Here is an 18619-nt window from a genome sequence, read left to right as displayed (position 1 = left end):
TTAATAAGTAAATATAATAGCAAAAAAATTACTTATTTTTGTTTCACTACACTTAAAGCGGGAGTTCACCCATAAATGCTGTTTTTACCCTTAGATGGATGCTCATTTAGTCTAGGGGAATCGGCTAGTTGTTTTAAAATCCGAGCATTACTTACCGTTGTAGAGGGCGATCTTCTCCGCCACTTCCGGGTATGGGTCTTCGGGACTGGGCGTTCCTTCTTGATTGACAGTCTTCCGACAGGCTTCCGACGGTCGCATCCATCGCGTCACGAGTAGCCGAAAGAAACCGAACGTCGGCTCTATACGGCGCCTGCGCACCGACGTTCGGCTACTTTCGGAAAATCGTGACGCGATGGATCAATTGTAACTCTGATGTAAACACTATGGGGCTAATTTAGAATGAAACGCAGATATCACATGTGCACCCTCCAGCCTATCTCATTAAAAAAGAAAATCAGGCTACAATATTATTTGCAGAAGTGTCATTCAGTTGTGTTGCTCTTTGATGGCTTCAGGGTCTGCAAAGTGCAGAGCACACGTGTAAAGCACATTGCTCTGCTTTATAAATGTGTGGCACTTTATTTTTTATTTTTTTAAAGCAAAGTGTGATTACTCTAGTGCAAGTTAGACAAATCAAAGCAAAAAAGGTAAACTGTGCTACTGAAACCATGTTTTAAATAAGCCTTTTTTTATCTTACTTCTTAAAGAAGTTCTAAATACTTACATTGGTGCTACTCGTCATTATAGAACCTTTGGCTTGCTAACCAATGAATAGATATATAATAACTAAGACAGTACCAATTTTTTACATTCCATATAATTAGTGCATAATAACGTGACTATCTCTGTATTCCCTTTTGGTGTAACAGTTCAGGAACACACTCAAGCATATTCAGGAAGGCAGTATAAAACTAATAGTGATGTAAGCAGTGCTGTATTCCATGACAACCAGTTTATGGTGGTCCCACTGTTTAAGGAGGATATGCTTCAAGCACATTATGACTGCTCATTTCTCTCTTTACTGCCTTACTGAATATTCCTTTTAGCAAAAATGTTATTCCTATATTGGTCCAACCTTAAAAAAAAAAAAAAAAAAAAAAATTCTATCAGGAGGTGACACACTTTCATACTTTGACTATTTTAACACAGGTATTATGTAAAAGTTATGGGTAATAAAGGGTTGCCCACTAGCATCAATAAAAATATTTAAATGAAAGCAAAAAGGGCTAGTGTCCACTTGGTTGCTTAGGGAAACACCTCCATTTTTATAAAACACCCTGTTTAGGCAGCATGCCATTAGAAAAAAACAAAAAAACAAAAAAAAAAACAGTATGATACATAAGCAATTTTTATTTTCGCCATATGTCTCCTTTAACCCCAACTATGCATTTTACTGGCCATTCAAACATTAGGCTGTCATTTTCCACCGACACAAAGTGGTTATAAACAAAACAACCGAACATAGCTTATATTCCATTTTTTGGTGTACAGTATGCATCTGCTGCTGCAGAGAGGAATGTGTTTCACAAGCAATCGATTGATATATATGTATTTTTTTATGTTTTCCTTGTTCTTAGCAGAAGCTTATTTAGTATACGTTTTTACATTTAAAATATCATTGTTTCAAAGTATACTAAAGCATGAAGGTTAAAGGCTTTCAATACTGAATAAGTTGTGTCATAAATTTCCCTCCAGAGAACAATCTTTTCAGCATTTCAGTTTTGTAGCAAGTAAAATTTTGCCAACAGTTTATTTTTGCAAACTTTTCCTGCATCCAAGAATTTAAATTGGGTGGGTTTCATTTTAAGGGGTTTGTTAGGCTGGCCATAGACCATATGTTGCAAGAAAGAAAATCACTTGATTTCCCCCATGAACACAGGCAATGTTGATGAGGGAATCCCTCCCGCAGAGCCATAGTGTTCTTCTGGCAGAGGGAGCTGTCCTGGTCGGTCATAAGAACTTAGTGATTATTGCTAGTGGCTATAACAGCCACTAGCAATAATCACATGTAAAATCAGACAGGCTGATTATACCGAACTTGATCAATCTATCAACTTGGGTACGTTCAACCTGCCCAAATCAAACAGTCTTTGGCTTGCCTTAGATATTCCAGGGTATTGGTCTTCTTTTCAATGTCTTATCGGCAAAAGACCCATTTTTTTTATAACGATATTCTTGCATTTAAGAGTTAAAATGTGTATATTGGGTTAAGAAGACCAGGGGAAGGTTGGTTGAAGGAGTATGTTAAAATTCATAACAATAGTCTCTTTATTTATAAATGTGGTTTCAGGAATGTTTTGACGTATAAAAATGGTAGCGAGGCGATGTATGATATCTTTGCAAATTCAACAGCCATAGCAAGGATTTTCACACTAGCCATTATCAAAATATACAGTTGAAATAGGTGTGAGATTTATCAAGATCAAAGTCCAGTTATTTATAGTCTAAAAGACTTAACTTCAGCAACTACAAATCCTTCTTTGTGCATGATTAAACTGGATTTGCAATCTATTAGTGGCCTATTTGAATGTTTTCACACCAGATTCACACACTTTTTATGGGCTTCAATTAGAAAAAGGTGTGAATCTTTAAAAACATTTATAAACAGACTCCTTAGCGTCACAAAAACTTTTCACAGGACATTGTGAAATTAATCCTCTGGGTATGAAATGCTCTGGTGAAAGCAACAAACTCAATTCAATGATCCATTAGATGTTCAGGATGCTATATTGAATGTATGGAAATTCTTAAGTCACATTAACAGGCTTCAAAAAGAGAAAAAGGAGCTTGGCACCGGTTTTTAACATCTTTTAGCACTCCCCCAACCTCTGGGTCTAAAAGGGTGTATTAAATAGCTCTGCGCACTTTAACTTATAGGGGCATGGCATCCCATCATGCGGAAACAGAACATTCAGTCTGCACTATCCCACCCATTTCAACTGTTCCCCCCTACACCTTCGACTAGGATAATACTGATTGGTGAGGGAGGCAAGACTGGGAGTATAAAATCAGAAGTTGGATGTTCTTCTACATCCAATGCTCTTGTGAAGTTGGAGCTTAGAATCCTAATAAGCATGGTCTTTGCCAACAAGTATGCTGTTTATAGTTTCATTGCTATATATTTCTATTAATATAGTGACATTTCCATGCATTGGTTGAAGGATGACTAAAAAAACAATATAGCAACAGCACTGTAAATAGTGCCCATTTAAAAAACGTTCTAATGTGTGATTGTGTAGCTTACGGGTGTTTTTAACTTTAACAACCTATAAAACTGCCACATTTATTAACAACTTATGCAAATATTATAACGCCCCATTGATCAATATCACATTGATGCAATATGCCCATATTTGTTTTCTTGTTAGACTTCAATGTCAGTACTGCCGGAAACCCTGGCATCCATATGGTCCTTATGATTAAACAAACCAAGTTGTTATCAAGACTTGTTGAACAAAAGCCCATATACTGCCAAAGGGTGCGCATTATAAAATTAACCTTTGCTACTTGTTATCCCTTTATTGGTCTACAGGCTTTTGTGCATTTCTTTGAAATCATACAAATGCCTCAAACATTTAAAAAAAAAAAAAAAAATTATATATATTTATATATATATTTATAAAATAAAACTTCATGTAACGGAGAAAGACTACACACAAAACTAGCACAATGCTTCAGTTTATATTAGAAAAATATCTTTCTTTTCCTGTAAGGCAGTGCAGCTATACAAATGTTACCAAACCACTCGAAAACAGTGTCCATCACAGGCATGCTGATGGGCTATAAAATGCATGTTTTATTGAATGGAATATATAATTTAAAAAGGTCTATGTTTTCTACATGAAACGGCAGTTTTGGAAGTGGCAAGTTCATAGGGACGCTTTAGGTAGGTGAACCAATGTTTATTTCTAGAATTATAAATTCATATGTTAAACAGGGTTTAGTAACACTGGAGTTGCCGGTTAGTGTTCAGGAATAGTAATATAGTTGCCAGCCCAATTCCTGGCATGATGCTGGCGTTGCAGCACAAGTAAGGCAGGAACTCCAATTTGGCCTAGGCATATGTATTTTCTGACCTGCCACCTCTCAGTTCAAACAACAGAATGGTCATTGCTGTGGACACCAGCTAAGATGGTGTGGTTAAGTGAGGAGGCGGAGCGGTCAGACCCCTCCTGGGGACCGTTTGCGCTTTCTGTTCGCTGGCAGCACAGGATCTGTTTGAATGTAGCACTCATTTCCTTGTCTCGGTAGGAGTAGATGATGGGGTTCATAGCGGAGTTGAATTCAGCCAATAATAAAAAGAACTTCTCATAGTCCAAGATATTGCACTGTGGACAGCACACGTCAAGTAGCAACAGAACCAGGCCAGGGGTCCAACAGACAATGAAAGCACCTGAAAAAAATAATAATAAGAGGATACTATTACTATAATAAAATATGCATATGAATATCTAGATGAGAAAGTCTGCTAAAAACCCGTAATGGGTAGAGGTCATTAGTTAGAAATCTGTATAAAAACACAGCATGGAAATATTTAGAATCCTTGAACAAAACACCTGGCAAATCACAAAACATGCAGTTCAGATAAACGATTTTGCAATTGGAGCCAATTGTTAGATTGTATTCCTGACTATGTCCAGGCTCATTATTACTGGGTCTTTAGTCATTGCCTTACCCCCTGGGCAGAGCTCATGATGCTGATGTCCAATGAGAATGCAGGAGGTGAAGTGGGTGACATAGGAAGCTACATTGTTGAACCAGAAAATAGGTGCCACATGCCCAGCTGAGTAGTGTGGCAGACATTTGTAAACTGGTTGAACACATTTAAAAAGCCTTTGTCAAGTAATAGTATTTAAATGTTTCCCCTGCAGTTATGCTTCACATAGAACCTGTCAGGTTAGACATATGAAAGCTGCAATTAGGTCTCATGCACACGTGTCTGTGACCTGTATTGCACAAAAACTAGGTGCATTGCAGAGCCCAAGAGGCACAAGTGTTGCATACACCTCACTGCCAGCAGCCTGCTGAAATCAATAACTGGCTAAAATAAACAAATGGCTGTATGCATATTCGAGCAGTACTCATGTATAGGGTGTATACCTTAAATGTTTACTTTGAGTTCAGGGCAAAGGTCTTTGAAGGATACAGCTTTGTACTTTAGTACCGCCTGCATATGCATACTGCTACTGTGTATTTTAGCCTGTCATTGATTTTGACAGGCTGCTGGCAGAGGGATGCTAAAAAAGATGCAATACATCTCAGTTTTAATGCTCTACTGGTCAAAGGGCCTATATTAGTAACTTAAAGTAGCAACCCAGTAACGCTCCTCAAACTTGCTTTAGTATTTAGAGAGTCACAGACCAATAAATGTGTATTGAATGACAAAGTCTCTAAAATTTGTACTATTCCAGGTGAGTAACTTGGTAAATAAGGCAGTAAGGAAGTCAGCCTCAGATTTTGCATCTTCAACACCAGTGGGCAATAGTGGCTTTTATATTTCTGTCCCAATTAGTTTCCATTAAGAATCAAAATGTACCAAATATATGATTTTTCCGTGACTATGCAAGCCGCGCATGAATCAATGCTTTATTTTAATATTGGTATTGATGGATGTTGAAATAAAAATATGCAGAATATTCTTTTAAAATGGCCACTGTATATTTAACAAGGGGAAGGTACCAACTCCCAAAAAGTTGAGACGCTGTGTAAAAGCTACATAAAAAACATAATTTAATGATCTGCAAATCTTATAAACTAGGGTTGTCCCGATACCACTTTTTTAGGACCAAGTACAAGTACCGATACTTTTTTCCATGTACTCGCCCATACCGATTACCAATACTTTTTTTTAATGCCATGTGGCAGTTTGACTGATGGGCACTGATAGGTGGTCACAGACTCATTCTTCCACAATATTTAGTGTTGTGGAAAGGAAACAAGGGGCTACATCAGGGCTCAAAATTTCAAGTCCTGAGCTACTAGCCAGGTCTTAAGAGTTACTCACCACCAGTTCCCCCACCCTGCCCTGCCCCTAAACTCAAATTAACATACAACGTAATTATAACCCCCAGCGTTGGTGTTCGTGGACGCTAAAATAACCTCCAAAACAGGTCTCAGAGGTTATGGTTATAACCCCCAGCATTGATATCAGTGGATGCATTAAAAAAAAAACAGCACTGGTGCCAGACACAATAATAACCCCAAACGCAGGTATCAGAGGACACAAAAATAACCCCTGGCATCATATTATCCCCCAACACTGGTATCAGACAATGCATTAAAAACTCGGAGCATTGAAGTCAGTGGACGCATAAATAAGGGCTTGCACAGGTGTCAGTATCAATATCCCCCTCTCCTACATTGGTGGTTAATGGCATTCAAATGTAACCCCCTCCCATGACCCCCAATGTGTGGGGAGGGTATTAACTTTCACTGACATTACCACATGCAGAAGGGGGTGGCGTGTTAAAATTTCACTGCCATGAGGACCAATGCAAGGTGGGGGATGAGGTTAACATTCACTGCCATAAAGACCAATGCATGTGGGGGGTTAACTTTCACTACCACTGACCCCCCCCCCCCCCAACATCCCCCACCTGCATTGATGGACATGGTAATGCTAACCCCTTCCTCAATTTCAGCCTGTTCCAGTCCCATTGCCCTAACGCTATGGTGCTGGACAGGGAGCCAGAGCAATGAAACAAGTAGTTAGCTGAGCTTACCTCAGCACACACTCGGTCCTGATATGTTCACATAACCCTCTTTCAGGAGTGCATGTGGGTGGTTCAGGCAGATGGACGGGTCAGTGGGCGGGTCAGAAGGCAGACTATTCAGGCAGGTGGGCGGGCGGGATCTCAGAAGATTGCTGCATCCCCATCCCGCCCACACAACAAGCAGCCAGAGCCTGAAACTGACAGTCTCAAAGCTGGAGGGAGGGGGAGCAAAATCCTCCCTCCACCAGCCATCCGAGCCTGCACTGTGTGGTGCTTGTGGTCGGAACGATAGCAGTGATGGCGGCGTTACTCCTATCGTTCAGGCAGCTGGAGAGCCGGGCACTCAGTGTCACTCATTGAAAATTTTCAAGGCTGGGCTACATCACAGGTGTGGAACGAATTGATGCTCCTCCACACTGCTCCGATCCGCCTACTGACGCCGCCCACCCTCTCCGCCCACTGAGTCCGCTCCGCCCACTCAGGCCACACACCAAGCCACCTACTGACTCTGCCCGATCCGGACCGAAGAGGAAGTATCGGGTCAGGCATCTGGAGAATTTGTGCGCGTACAAGTACTCGCACAAATGCTCTGTATCGGTCCCGATACTGATACTAGTATCGGGACAACCCTAATTTAAACCCATATTTTATTCACAATAGAAAAATATCTCAAATGTTTAAACTGAGACAATGTTCTATTTTAAGACAAAAATAAGGAAATTTGGAAATTGACAGCAACATGTCTTAAAACAGTTGGGACAGGGCAACAAAAAAGTGGAAAAGTAAGTGGTACTAAAAAAGGAAGCGCTGGAAGAAAAATGTTCAACTAATTGGGTTAATTGGCAACGGTTCAGTAACATGATTGGGTGTAAAAAGGGCATTTATAGTGTCTCGGCAGTAAAGATGGAGCAGAAGTACACTAATCTGTAAAAAGCTGCATCTAAAAATTGTCGCACAATTTTTGAATAATGTTCATTACAGTGGAGGCTGGTGCTCAAAATTTTTGGGGGGCGCAAACAAATGAAAAAAAAAAAAAAAAAAAAACACAATTGCAGCCTCACTGTGCCCATCAAAGGCAGCCACTGTGCCCATCAAAGGCAGCCACTGTGCCATGGCGTCAATTGTCGCCACTGTGCCATGCCAAACGCAGCCACTGTGCCATGCCATCAATTTTCGCCACTGTGCCCACATCAATTGTCCCCACTGTGCCCACATCAATTGTCCCCACTGTGCCCACATCAATTGTCCCCACTGTGCCCACATCAATTGTCCCCACTGTGCCCACATCAATTGTCCCCAGTGGACTGAAGGGATATCATACACACGCAACATACTTCATGCTGAATATGAAATTCCCCTTTAAGCTCAGTCCCTATGAGTCAGAAATATGTATTACTCACTATAGTAAAGACAGTTGTGGGTATACTCTAGTCCTTTTTAAGCTTGGAAAGTAATGTAATATACCAAAGTGCTATGAGACGAGACAGATGAAGTACATCTTCCACCTGCATATTTTGCTGAATCTGTTTTCCAATTGTGTTTTGCTGATTTGGGACCTTGGAGATTCCCATAACATAAGCATTTCCCGTCATCTGTATGGCTCCCTGTGATTTCTGATGTCAGGGAACTCTAAAAATGCCAGCAGGGATATTACGCACGGAACACAGGCTCAAGGTAACATCTTCTGGAAGTTTTCATAAAGTTTGGTTATGTAAAAAAAGTATCACACGCAGGAAAACACTGACTCCGAGCCCAGACATTTGTTATTCGCCGCCCCACTGTGCCCACATCAATTGACCCCACATCAATTGTCCCCTGTAAAATGCTGCCAGTCAGATTACCCCCCCTCCGCACTTACCTTTCTGGGGTTCGCCATCCTCCTTCCACGGTCCCTCGATGTCTTCTACTAGCTGGGTTAAAAAGTGTTTTTTGGGAGTGAAAATTTGTTATGTAGCCCAATGCAAGTTTCAGCCATTGATACTAATGCAGGGCTCGACAAATTCCGGGCGTCCGGTCGCAATTGCGACAAAAAATTGTGACCCGGCGCCCGGAGAAGCTTAGGCCTGCAGAAAGGCCGGAAAGCCGCTGCCTCAATTACCGGCTGGCGCGATCGCGTGGCGGGGGCGCATGGAGACACATCCTGTGATAGGACAGGATCCTGTGTCTCTGTGTGCCTCCACCTCCCCCGCCGCGCTATAGCGGCAGGCCCACGCCCGCCGGTAATTGAGGCCGCTGCTTTGCGGCCTTAACAGAAGGAAGCTTAAGCCTGCAGAAGGCCGCAAAACCTTGGCCTCAATTACCGGCCGGCGCAGGAGGTAGGGGCGCACGGAGACACAGGATCCTGTGTCTCCATGCACCCCCACTTTCCACGCCGTGCGACCATGTGTACGCGGCAAGAGAGTCCAAAAGCTTTTACTATTGTTATTGATTCATAAATAGAAAAACAGAATAACCAACGAGTTTTGGGGGTACAAGGAACTCTCTCTTCAAGGTTTAGTGTTTGGGATATGGAACCTGTTCATGGTGAATTATTGATATGATATATGAAGATATGATATATCAAGAAGTGATAGGAAGATATGATGTATGAAGATACGTTATATGGAGATGTGATATGAAGATATGATATGATATATGGAGATACGATATATGGCGAATAGGGATGAGCCGAACACCCCCCTGTTCGGTTCGCACCAGAACCTTCGAACGGGCCGAACATTTAGAACCCCATTGACATCAATGGGACTTGAACGTTCGAATTCAAAAGTACTAATTTTAAAGCCTAATATGCAAGTTATTGTCGGAAAACGGGTTTGGGGACCCGGGTCTTGCCCCAGGGAACATGTATCAACGGAAAAAAGTTTTAAAAACGGTCGTTTTTTCTGGAGCAGCGATTAAAGTGAAAAATTTTTTTTTAAAAACTCCTTTAAATATCGTACCTGCTGGGTGTCTATATTAGTGGCATGCGTTTTGAACTGTCCCTGCACAAAATGAGATTACTGTAAGAAAAAAGTAATTTAAGACTGCTTGCGGCTTTAATGTAATGTTTGGTCCCTGCAATATGGATGAAAATCACTGAGAAAAATAGCATGGGTTTCCCCTCCCCCCAGGTCATTACAAGCCCCTTTGGCCCTATATACTTTGAACAGCAGTATACAGGCGGTGAAAACAAGACAGGGACTGTAGGTTTGTTGTTAAGTAGAATCTGTTTGTAATTTTCAACTGGTACTTCTTTAACCACTTAACCCCCGGACCATATTGCTAGTCAAAGACCAGAGCACTTTTTGCGATTCGGCACTGTGTCACTTTGACAATTGCGCTGTCGTGCGACATGGCTCCCAAACAAAATTGGCGTCTTTTTCCCCACAAATAGAGCTTTCTTTTGGCGGTATTTGATCACCTCTGCGGTTTTTAGTTTTTGCGCTATAATACAAAAATAGAGCGACAATTTCGAAAAAAATGAATATTTTTTACCTTTTACCATAATAAATATCCCCCAAAAATATATAAAAAAACAATTTTTTTCCTCAGTTTAGGCCGGGCACATGCACGGGAGTCAGGGATGAGCAGGGGCCCCGCGCTCCTATTGGCTGCTGGGCGAGGTGACGTATAGCTACGTGCTCTCGCCCAGCAGAGCCGACCTGCCGCCGTAAAACTGCGGCGGCTGATCGGCAAGCAGTTAAAGTGTAGCTTCAGCCATAAAATCTTTTTTTAAGCTTTTCTGATAACATAGAGAAGGGTTATCACCCCTGTAACATTTGTTTTGCTGTCTGTGTGCATCTGTCAAATGATTTTTTGAAAAAAAAAAAATACATTTGTGAAACAAGGATGGTGATAAAGCATCAGTGGACAGGAGACACCTTTTACAGAAGAGAATTTCCCTTTCTAGGGGTAGATTTCCTCTCACTTCCTGTTGTCTCCTTCCAATTGCAAGTAGGAGTCGTTTGTAAGTTGGATGTTTGAAAGTAGGGGCCTGTCGTATATACTCTGCATAAATTTGGGCCCTAGGTGTTGGTGTTGACACAACACTGTAAGCCCTCACAGTTAGTCTTGGTGGGCGCTGGAACACCCGGCTGTGAAATATTAGATCAATCATTGTAATTACATGCCCCTGTTGAACAGGGGCAGAAAAATTGGGCCTTAGGCACTGGTGCCACAACACTGCAAACCCTCACAGATACTCTAGTTGGAGCGCAGCAATGAGCCCGCTGCAAAGTATTGCATCAAAAATTTTAATTACACGCCCCTGTTAAACAGGGGCAGAAAAATTGGGCCTTAGCCACTGGTGGCGGTGCCCAGAACCAACAATGTTCTTACAACTTGCTATCAGCAAGATCATTGAGGAGGATATTCACTCAGCATCAGCATAGGCAGTCTTGAAGGGATCTGACATTTCAAAAAAAGTTATTCAGTTACATCAGCATCAGGTGCTTGGTAGCTGGTGGTGATCCAAGCCGGATTCATTTTTATGAAGGTCAGTCGATCGACCGAGTCAGTGGAGAGGCGCACCCTGTGATCGGTTACAAAGCCTCCAGCAGCACTGAATGTGCGTTCTGAAAGAACGCTGGATGCAGGACAAGCCAGTAGCTCAATTGCGTACTGTGCAAGCTCTGGCCAGTGATCCATCCTCAAGACCCAGTAAGCCAGAGAATTTTCGGTGAGAAAGGTGTCCAAGTCTGATCTTGCCCCTAGGTATTGCGGCACCATGTAAAACAGACGCTGGCAATGGTTGCTGGAACCGGTCATACCTTGGGGCTGCGGACTAAAAAAATGTCTGAACGTATCGGTCAGACGGCCACCTTCTCCACTGCTCCTTCTGTGACTGACCGAAGCCTCAGCAACACGTTGTCCAGGACCAGGATTTTGTAACCCCCCAGTCTCTGGGAACGCGTTGCACAGACCTTTCTGCAAGGCCTCCCGAAGATGTTTCATCTTCTGCTCCGGCAAGATAAGGTCTGCAACCTTATTCTTGTAACGTGGATCAAGGAGAGTTGCGAGCCAGTAATGATCCCTCTCCTTGATAGCACAAATACGAGGATTCTTCCTCAGGCTTTGCAGGATCAGGGATACCATGCAGCATAGGTTTGCTGAGGCATACAATGCGGAGTCCTCTGGGTCACTGAGGACGACATGATCCGTAGCCACCTCATCCCAGCCACGTACAAGTCCATGGGTTCCTTGGGACTGTAATTGATCCCTTGAAGACTGCTGCTGATGCTGAGTGCTAGGCTCCACCTCCATGCTGACACAATCCTCCTCCTCGTCCTCTTCCTGTGTGATAGGCGGGCAAGCAGGAACACTCTCTGGATAAAGGGGGCCTTGAGAGGTAAGGAAGTCCTCCTCTTCCTCCTTCTGTTCTGCCTCAAGGGCCCAGTCCATTATTCCACGCAGTGTGTGCTCCAACATGTGAATAAGAGGGACAGTCTCACTGATGCATGCACTGTCACTGCTCACCATCCTCGTGGCCTCCTCAAATGGTGACAGGACAGTGCATGCATCCCTGATCAAGGCCCACTGGCGTGGGGAAAAAAAAACAAGCTCCCCTGACCCAGTTCTGCTGCCATATTGGCACAGATACTCATTGATGGCCCTCTGCAGCATGGCCAAAGTAGAGTTCCACCTGGTGGGCATGTCACAGATTAGGCGGTTCTTGGGCAGGTTGTATTCCCTTTGGAAATCTGCCAGCCGAGCACTGGCATTATATGACCATCAGAAATGCACACAGACTTTCCTGACCTGCTTCAGGACATCCTGTAAGCCCGGGTACCTGCCCAAGAACCGCTGCACCACCAAATTAAGGACATGAGCAAAACAGGGCACATGGGTCAGTTGTCCCTGTCGCAGGGCGAAGGAGGAGGTTGGTGCCATTGTCGCAAACCACCATTCCTGGCTTAAGCTGGCGTAGCGTCAATCACCTCTGAGCCTGCCCCTGCAGAGCTGACAGAACCCTTTGCCCCAGTGTGGCTCCTGTCCCCCAAGCACACCAGCTCAAGCACCGCATGGCATCTCTTTGCCTGCGTACCTGCGTAGCCCCTTGAACGCCTACAGCGCACCGCTGGTTCCGAGCATGTCACGTCACGCGTTAGGAATACACACGTGACCGGAAGTGACGTAGGAGCCAGTCCGTCCGTGCAAGCCTTTCCATAGCCCTGTTTGGCGTTTTATGTAATGTAAGCAGATATATTTTTATTAAATATTCAGTGTTTGCTTACTTCACATGGGAGTCTCTCTTCTTTTGGCTATGTATATCTGTCCCCACTGAGAGCCTCCATCTTTCTGAAGACCTCTGAACCATCAGCTATTATCTGGAATACGTATGGATGTCCCTGTCTGCTCAGGAAGCTGCTGCATTTAAAGCTACAATACTTATGTATGGAGGTAAGCGTTCTGTGAGCCCACATAGCAGGAAGTTCTACAGTTGAAACGCTATGATTCATGGATTGAAGCAAATTCTATTGATTTTTTCACTCTGTTTTTTGGACTATTGATTTTTCACCTTGTTTTGGACTGTGCCCAGTTTTTTTCATTTATATATATATTCATATATTTATTGGTCTTTACATTCATTGATTTCTTGGAGCATTTGTTCCTGGCTTTTATTCTATATATGCACTTTGTTTTGGAGCAGTCTTGTTCACAATATTTGCACTTGCACTTTTAGTGTGATTTATATATTATTAGGTATATCATCGCTTGTTAGTGATTATCACTTATGCGCAGTATGTGATTTTGACACTGCGCTCATCATTTATTATTATTTTTCTTTATAGTGATTTGTACACTTGTAGATTGAGCAGCAATTTCACATATTTAACCACTTCCTCCCCTATTGTGGATTTCATTTGAATTCATTTTGGCCAGCGCAGAAGAACCCCTATACTATCACTGGAGTTGTATATTGTTTCAAAAGTCATAATGTATGTGAATTGTTGGTGGTCAGCTGCATATTGTGTCAGCTCTGGGAGGCACTGCATACAGATATGGCCAACTGAATTGCATTGCAGTATTGACCCTCACAGCATATGCATAATAGGGACAAGAAGAGAACATTTGAATATTAGACTGCACCTTGTGTCAAGCATATGAACAAACAACTAGTTTGTACCATCATTCGGAACAGTTTCAGTAAAGAAGCCCGACTCCTAGAGAATAAACTAAAGTTGATTGTAAATACCATTTCCTAAATATGTCCAGCAGAGGAAGTGTTTATCAGCTGAAAACTTCCCCTCAAGTCACCCTGTTCTTATCAGATATTTGTCCAGAATAAGAGGAGCGTGAGAGAGTCTGTCTTGAATATGTATTCACATCAATTAAATAAACATTCAATTAGGCACTATGCAGGCAACTACAAATTTTGCTAAAGAAAGTAAATGACTAAATACAAATATGTTGTGGTCCACTGAGTGGATATACAAAATTTCAAAAATGTTCAGGACTGGACTAAGAGAAAGCAGCTCTAGTATGCAAAGTATTGGATCTGCCGCTATTACAGTTGTGTCTTTCATAAATAACTAAAGCAGGTGTTCTATCAAATAGTGCGCTCCGTCGAAAAGCGGCCACACATGCGCAGTACGGACGGCCACTCCAGCCGATTTGCCGCTCAGCTGGCGTGACATCACCAAAGCGCATGCGCACATTGTAGAAGGCATTTTTGGATGGGAGATACCATTTGACGTGCAGAATTGAAAGCTATGCAAGGAGAGGGGGAAGACCGTAGTTGTCAGATTGTGCCTCACTGTTGCGGGGGGGGGGTTTACAGTGTGCTAAAGGTTGGCTTTTGTCTGTGTTGCAGGGCGGGTTTGGCCTGTGCCTAAGGGCAGATTGGAACGCAGCCACAACCCACCCTGCAACACACCCACAGCCCACCCTGCAACACACACAACCCGCCCTGCAAACAGCGAGGCACAATCTCACAACTATGGTCTCCCTCCTCTCTTTGCATAGTTTTAATTTCTGCCTGCCAAATGATATCTCCCGTCCAAAAATGCCTTCTTCGGTGTGCACATGCGCTATGGTGACATCACGCCAGCTGATAGGAAAGCATGCGCAGGGACTATATTCGATAGAACACCGCCTATAGGTTAGAATCTGTCCAACTGTGGGCTGGCTAATTGTACTTAAGTCGATCGACTTGGGTACAACCAGAATGTCGGATTTTTACATGCGATTATTGCCAGTGGCTATAGCCACTATCAATAATCACTGTGTTCTCCTGGCAGGGACCAGGGGGTTAATTGCTCTTCTAAATGAGTCCTTAACCACTTCACGTGAAGCTACGAACCGGTACGTCAGTTTGAGGAAGTGGTTGTACAGGGCTAAAGCCTGCAGCTACAGGCTTCACCCCAATACCGTTTTTTAGAGCTCAGCTGTTATAACGAGTGGGAGACCCGAGTGACCAGCCAGCATATAAACTGCTAAATATCTTTTCTCATCAGCAGTATATAGCAGTTGTGTGACTTCTATTAGTGTCTGGTTAAAGCTTGTAGGAAGAGTTTTCATTCTCCTCTGACTGTCCTATGAGGCTGCAGGACCCCTGACACTATGTCTAGACCAGGGGTCTCAAACTGGCGGCCCTCCAGCTGTTGCAAAACTAAAAGTCCTATGAGGCATTGCATGGCTGAAAGTTACAAGCATGACTCCCACAGGCAGAGGCATGATGGGACTTGAAGTTTTGCAACAGCTGGAGGGCCACCAGATTGAGACCCCAGGTCTAGACCGTGCGGATTGGCCCTGTGCCAATTACATGCACTCTCCCAAGAAAAAAAAACTCTGGCAATACACATCAAATTGAGCATGTGCAGAGTGCCCCCAAGGCTCTGTTCTATCAGGAGATGGATTGGGCCAGAGGAAGGGGCGGATCAGAGAAGACCGGATCAAACAACCTTTACACACAATGCGGGAGATTAACCCCTTCCACAGTGAGTGGAACAAGCATGCTTTACTGCATTAACAAACTGATTTTACTGTTGTGGGTCAAGTAACACTTTAAAAGCGGTATTAAAACACAAAAAAGTATTATATCGCAGATTACAATCATTAGATGTGGTGGTTGCATTGTCTGTCTATTCTATGGCTTTTTTCTCTGTTTTCGTCTGGTGATCTGGTCAGTAATACACCTCCTGTATTAGTGAGATACCACTCTGGATGAATGAATAAAGGAGGCACAGCAGATAGCAGCATAGGGGCAGTGGTAAATGTATTAGTAGATTTAGATACACCAACAATTGAAGCCAAATTTCAGCTCACGCTTTATAATCAGGTACAGCAAACAGTTTTTCTCCTTTTAGGATAATATGTGTACATGAATAACAACTGATCATTGTAAGCACCCCTGCCATTGTTAAATGGTTTAGCTCATCCATGTAAACTGATACATTCTGCCAGAGAGCTTGGGCTTTTGAAAAACAACAGACTTGCTGGCTGAATCATCAGATAAATACAGAAGAAAGAAAGCCTAAAAAAAATGAAATACAGTCATTACAAAGAAATGGTAAGAGGCAATATAATAAATGTTTGCTTTTGGGTTTAATGCCGCTTTAAGTTATTCTCTCTCATTCAGATGAAACTGGCCAAATGGAAGTTGTTTGAACCACACAGGACATAGGGGATGTGTTTTAGTGCGGAAGAAAATTTAAGCAGCATAGTTTAGCAAGCACAAGAGGTAAAAGCAGATAGCATAAGAGAACAAAGAAAAGCTCACCCACACTCTACTGCTATATGAAAATTGATGAGCAGGGTTGGCGAACTGGCTGTGTAGTTCACTGTGAATCCATAATAGAAGAAATAGCCGGCAACTCAAGAGCTTATGCTTGCAAAATTTATTAAGAACAACAATGTACAATCCACATAAATCGAATGCGTTTAGACCAAAGCCTGCCTCGTTGGCTAAAATGCGTTAGAATTATGTGACTTGCACATTGCTGTTGTGCTTAATACATTTTGCAAAAAGCAGTTCTATATAGGATAAGAAAGCCTGAAATTCTGCTTTAAACAAATTCACCAACCACTCACTACCTAACTGCTTCTTACTTCACTGTCCGAACCCTTGGGTGACTTATTAAGGCTGGGTTCACATATATGCAAATTGGATGCCCTTTTAACCACATCCAATTTGCATAACATGACTGACAGGCTTTCGATGGAGCTGGTTCACACATGTCTGGGGTGGCCACGGTGTGGTTTGAAAAGGGTCCTGTGCATTTTTGGGTCTGGTTCAGGCGTAAATTCAGGGAAAAATTTGTCCCTGAATCGCACTTGACCCGGTGAAAAGAAACGGTGAAAAGGAACGATCCAAGACTGCAAACTGCAGCTGGAGATGTGTGAACCCGGCCTAAAGCAAAGACGCAAATTGTGCTGCACATCACAGGCTTTTTATTGCAGAAGAGACCGCTTTTTGTATTCCCCTTTTTTTTACACTGCGGAGAGGAGCACTTGATTGGATAATGAGATTACCTCTCATTTAATGCCAGTTCTTGTATTAGGCTGAAAAAATTACTTTAGGAAAAATGCATTGCAATCAGGTTTGCAGGGGTGTTAAATATCTGTACAAATGTGTGAAATAATCCAGGCAACAACTATCAATATGCAAACACTTGCCTTACATTATTCACACAGTATAAGGGTTTGTATGTTTATCTGGGCATGTGAATCATATCTGAAATATTCTGGCTCCAGCTCAGAGCACTTTCAGTGGTTGTAAGAAAAATAAAATCCTCGGGATCTCCAGTCTAGAGTGTACGTGAGGATACGACACATGAGCTGCTGGAAGCAGACCCCATCTTGGCAGCGACACTATTGGGATGAAAGGGTTTAGGCAGAATAGGTCTGGCGCTGCTGAATGAATATTCTGTGATGCATTCTGTCTTTTAAGATATATAGGTAGACTTACTGAGCTTGCATCTGGCAGCTGAAAGTTCTCATAAAATCCCCATGTGTCTTTTTCAAAGAGTCCTACATGCCGCCATGGGCAGTGTAGTGGTTACAAGGTTAACACACCATCCTCATCACATAACCTATCTGCATTAAGTCCTAATGCCCTCCCCAGGTTCTCCACTTTCCTCCCACAGCCCACAAACAATCATGGGTTGGCTGGAAAATGATAAAACTGACTAATGCCGCGTACACACGATCAGAGTATCCGATGGTCTGAAATCCAATGGATTTTTTCATTGGAATTCTATTCAAGCTGTCTTGCATACACACTATCAGACTAAATTCTGACCGCCCAAAACGCAGTGACGTAAAAAACATGACGAGCCGAGAAAAATTTAGTTCAATGCTTCCGAGCATGCGTCGACTTGATTCTGAGCATGCTTGGATTTTTCTCCGACAAAATTCCACACAGACAATCGGAATTTCCCATAGGAAGAATTTAAATCATGTTCTATTTTTTTACTCTGATGGAAAAAAAAGTCAGATGGGGCCCACACACAATCGGAATTTCCGATGAAACAAGTCCACCAGTCTTTTTTCATCGGAAAATCCGATCGTGTGTACATTATCTATTTATATATGTATTAATTTGGCAGGGACGGTTGTCGTGAGCTTCATAAGGGTTGGTGAAAGAGATGTGTAACATGTCACACTACAGAAATGCGTAAATTAAAACAAAAAAACATAAAACGGAATCAGATTTTGGTGGCCTAACAATATATTAAATTCTGTATAACTTGAGGTGTATGAAAAAACATATTCCAAGGATTCATTTAGCAACACTACCATCTAGATGCTACCACAGCATAATCCAGGGCCTAATTACTTGGGTCATAAAAATGTCAAATAGTACACTATTAAGTAAGCACATCCAAAATGTTCCCATAGATCTTAAAAAGGAGGATAAGGGCAAGGCTTTGACAGACCAATTTGGTTGGTATGCTAGTAGTAAATCTAGGCAAGCATAGAAACTT

General features: G+C 42.6%; 1 protein-coding gene across 5 annotated transcripts in view; it reads right to left on the bottom strand.

Annotated features, from left to right (window-relative positions):
- Window positions 1-1332: 1332 nt before the first annotated feature.
- Window positions 1333-18619, bottom strand: part of LPAR1 (lysophosphatidic acid receptor 1) — a 218065-nt gene continuing 200778 nt past the window's right edge. For all 5 annotated transcript variants that reach the window (XM_040360623.1, XM_040360583.1, XM_040360612.1 and 2 more), the window contains one exon: window positions 1333-4393. In XM_040360623.1, coding sequence (XP_040216557.1) covers window positions 4092-4393 — 302 coding nt within the window. In that variant the 3' untranslated portion in view covers window positions 1333-4091. The remainder of the gene's footprint in view (window positions 4394-18619) is intronic.

The sequence above is a fragment of the Rana temporaria genome, chromosome 1, assembly GCF_905171775.1.
Source record: "Rana temporaria chromosome 1, aRanTem1.1, whole genome shotgun sequence".
NCBI lineage: Eukaryota > Metazoa > Chordata > Amphibia > Anura > Ranidae > Rana > Rana temporaria.
This window is presented reverse-complemented; position numbering and strand designations above follow the sequence as displayed.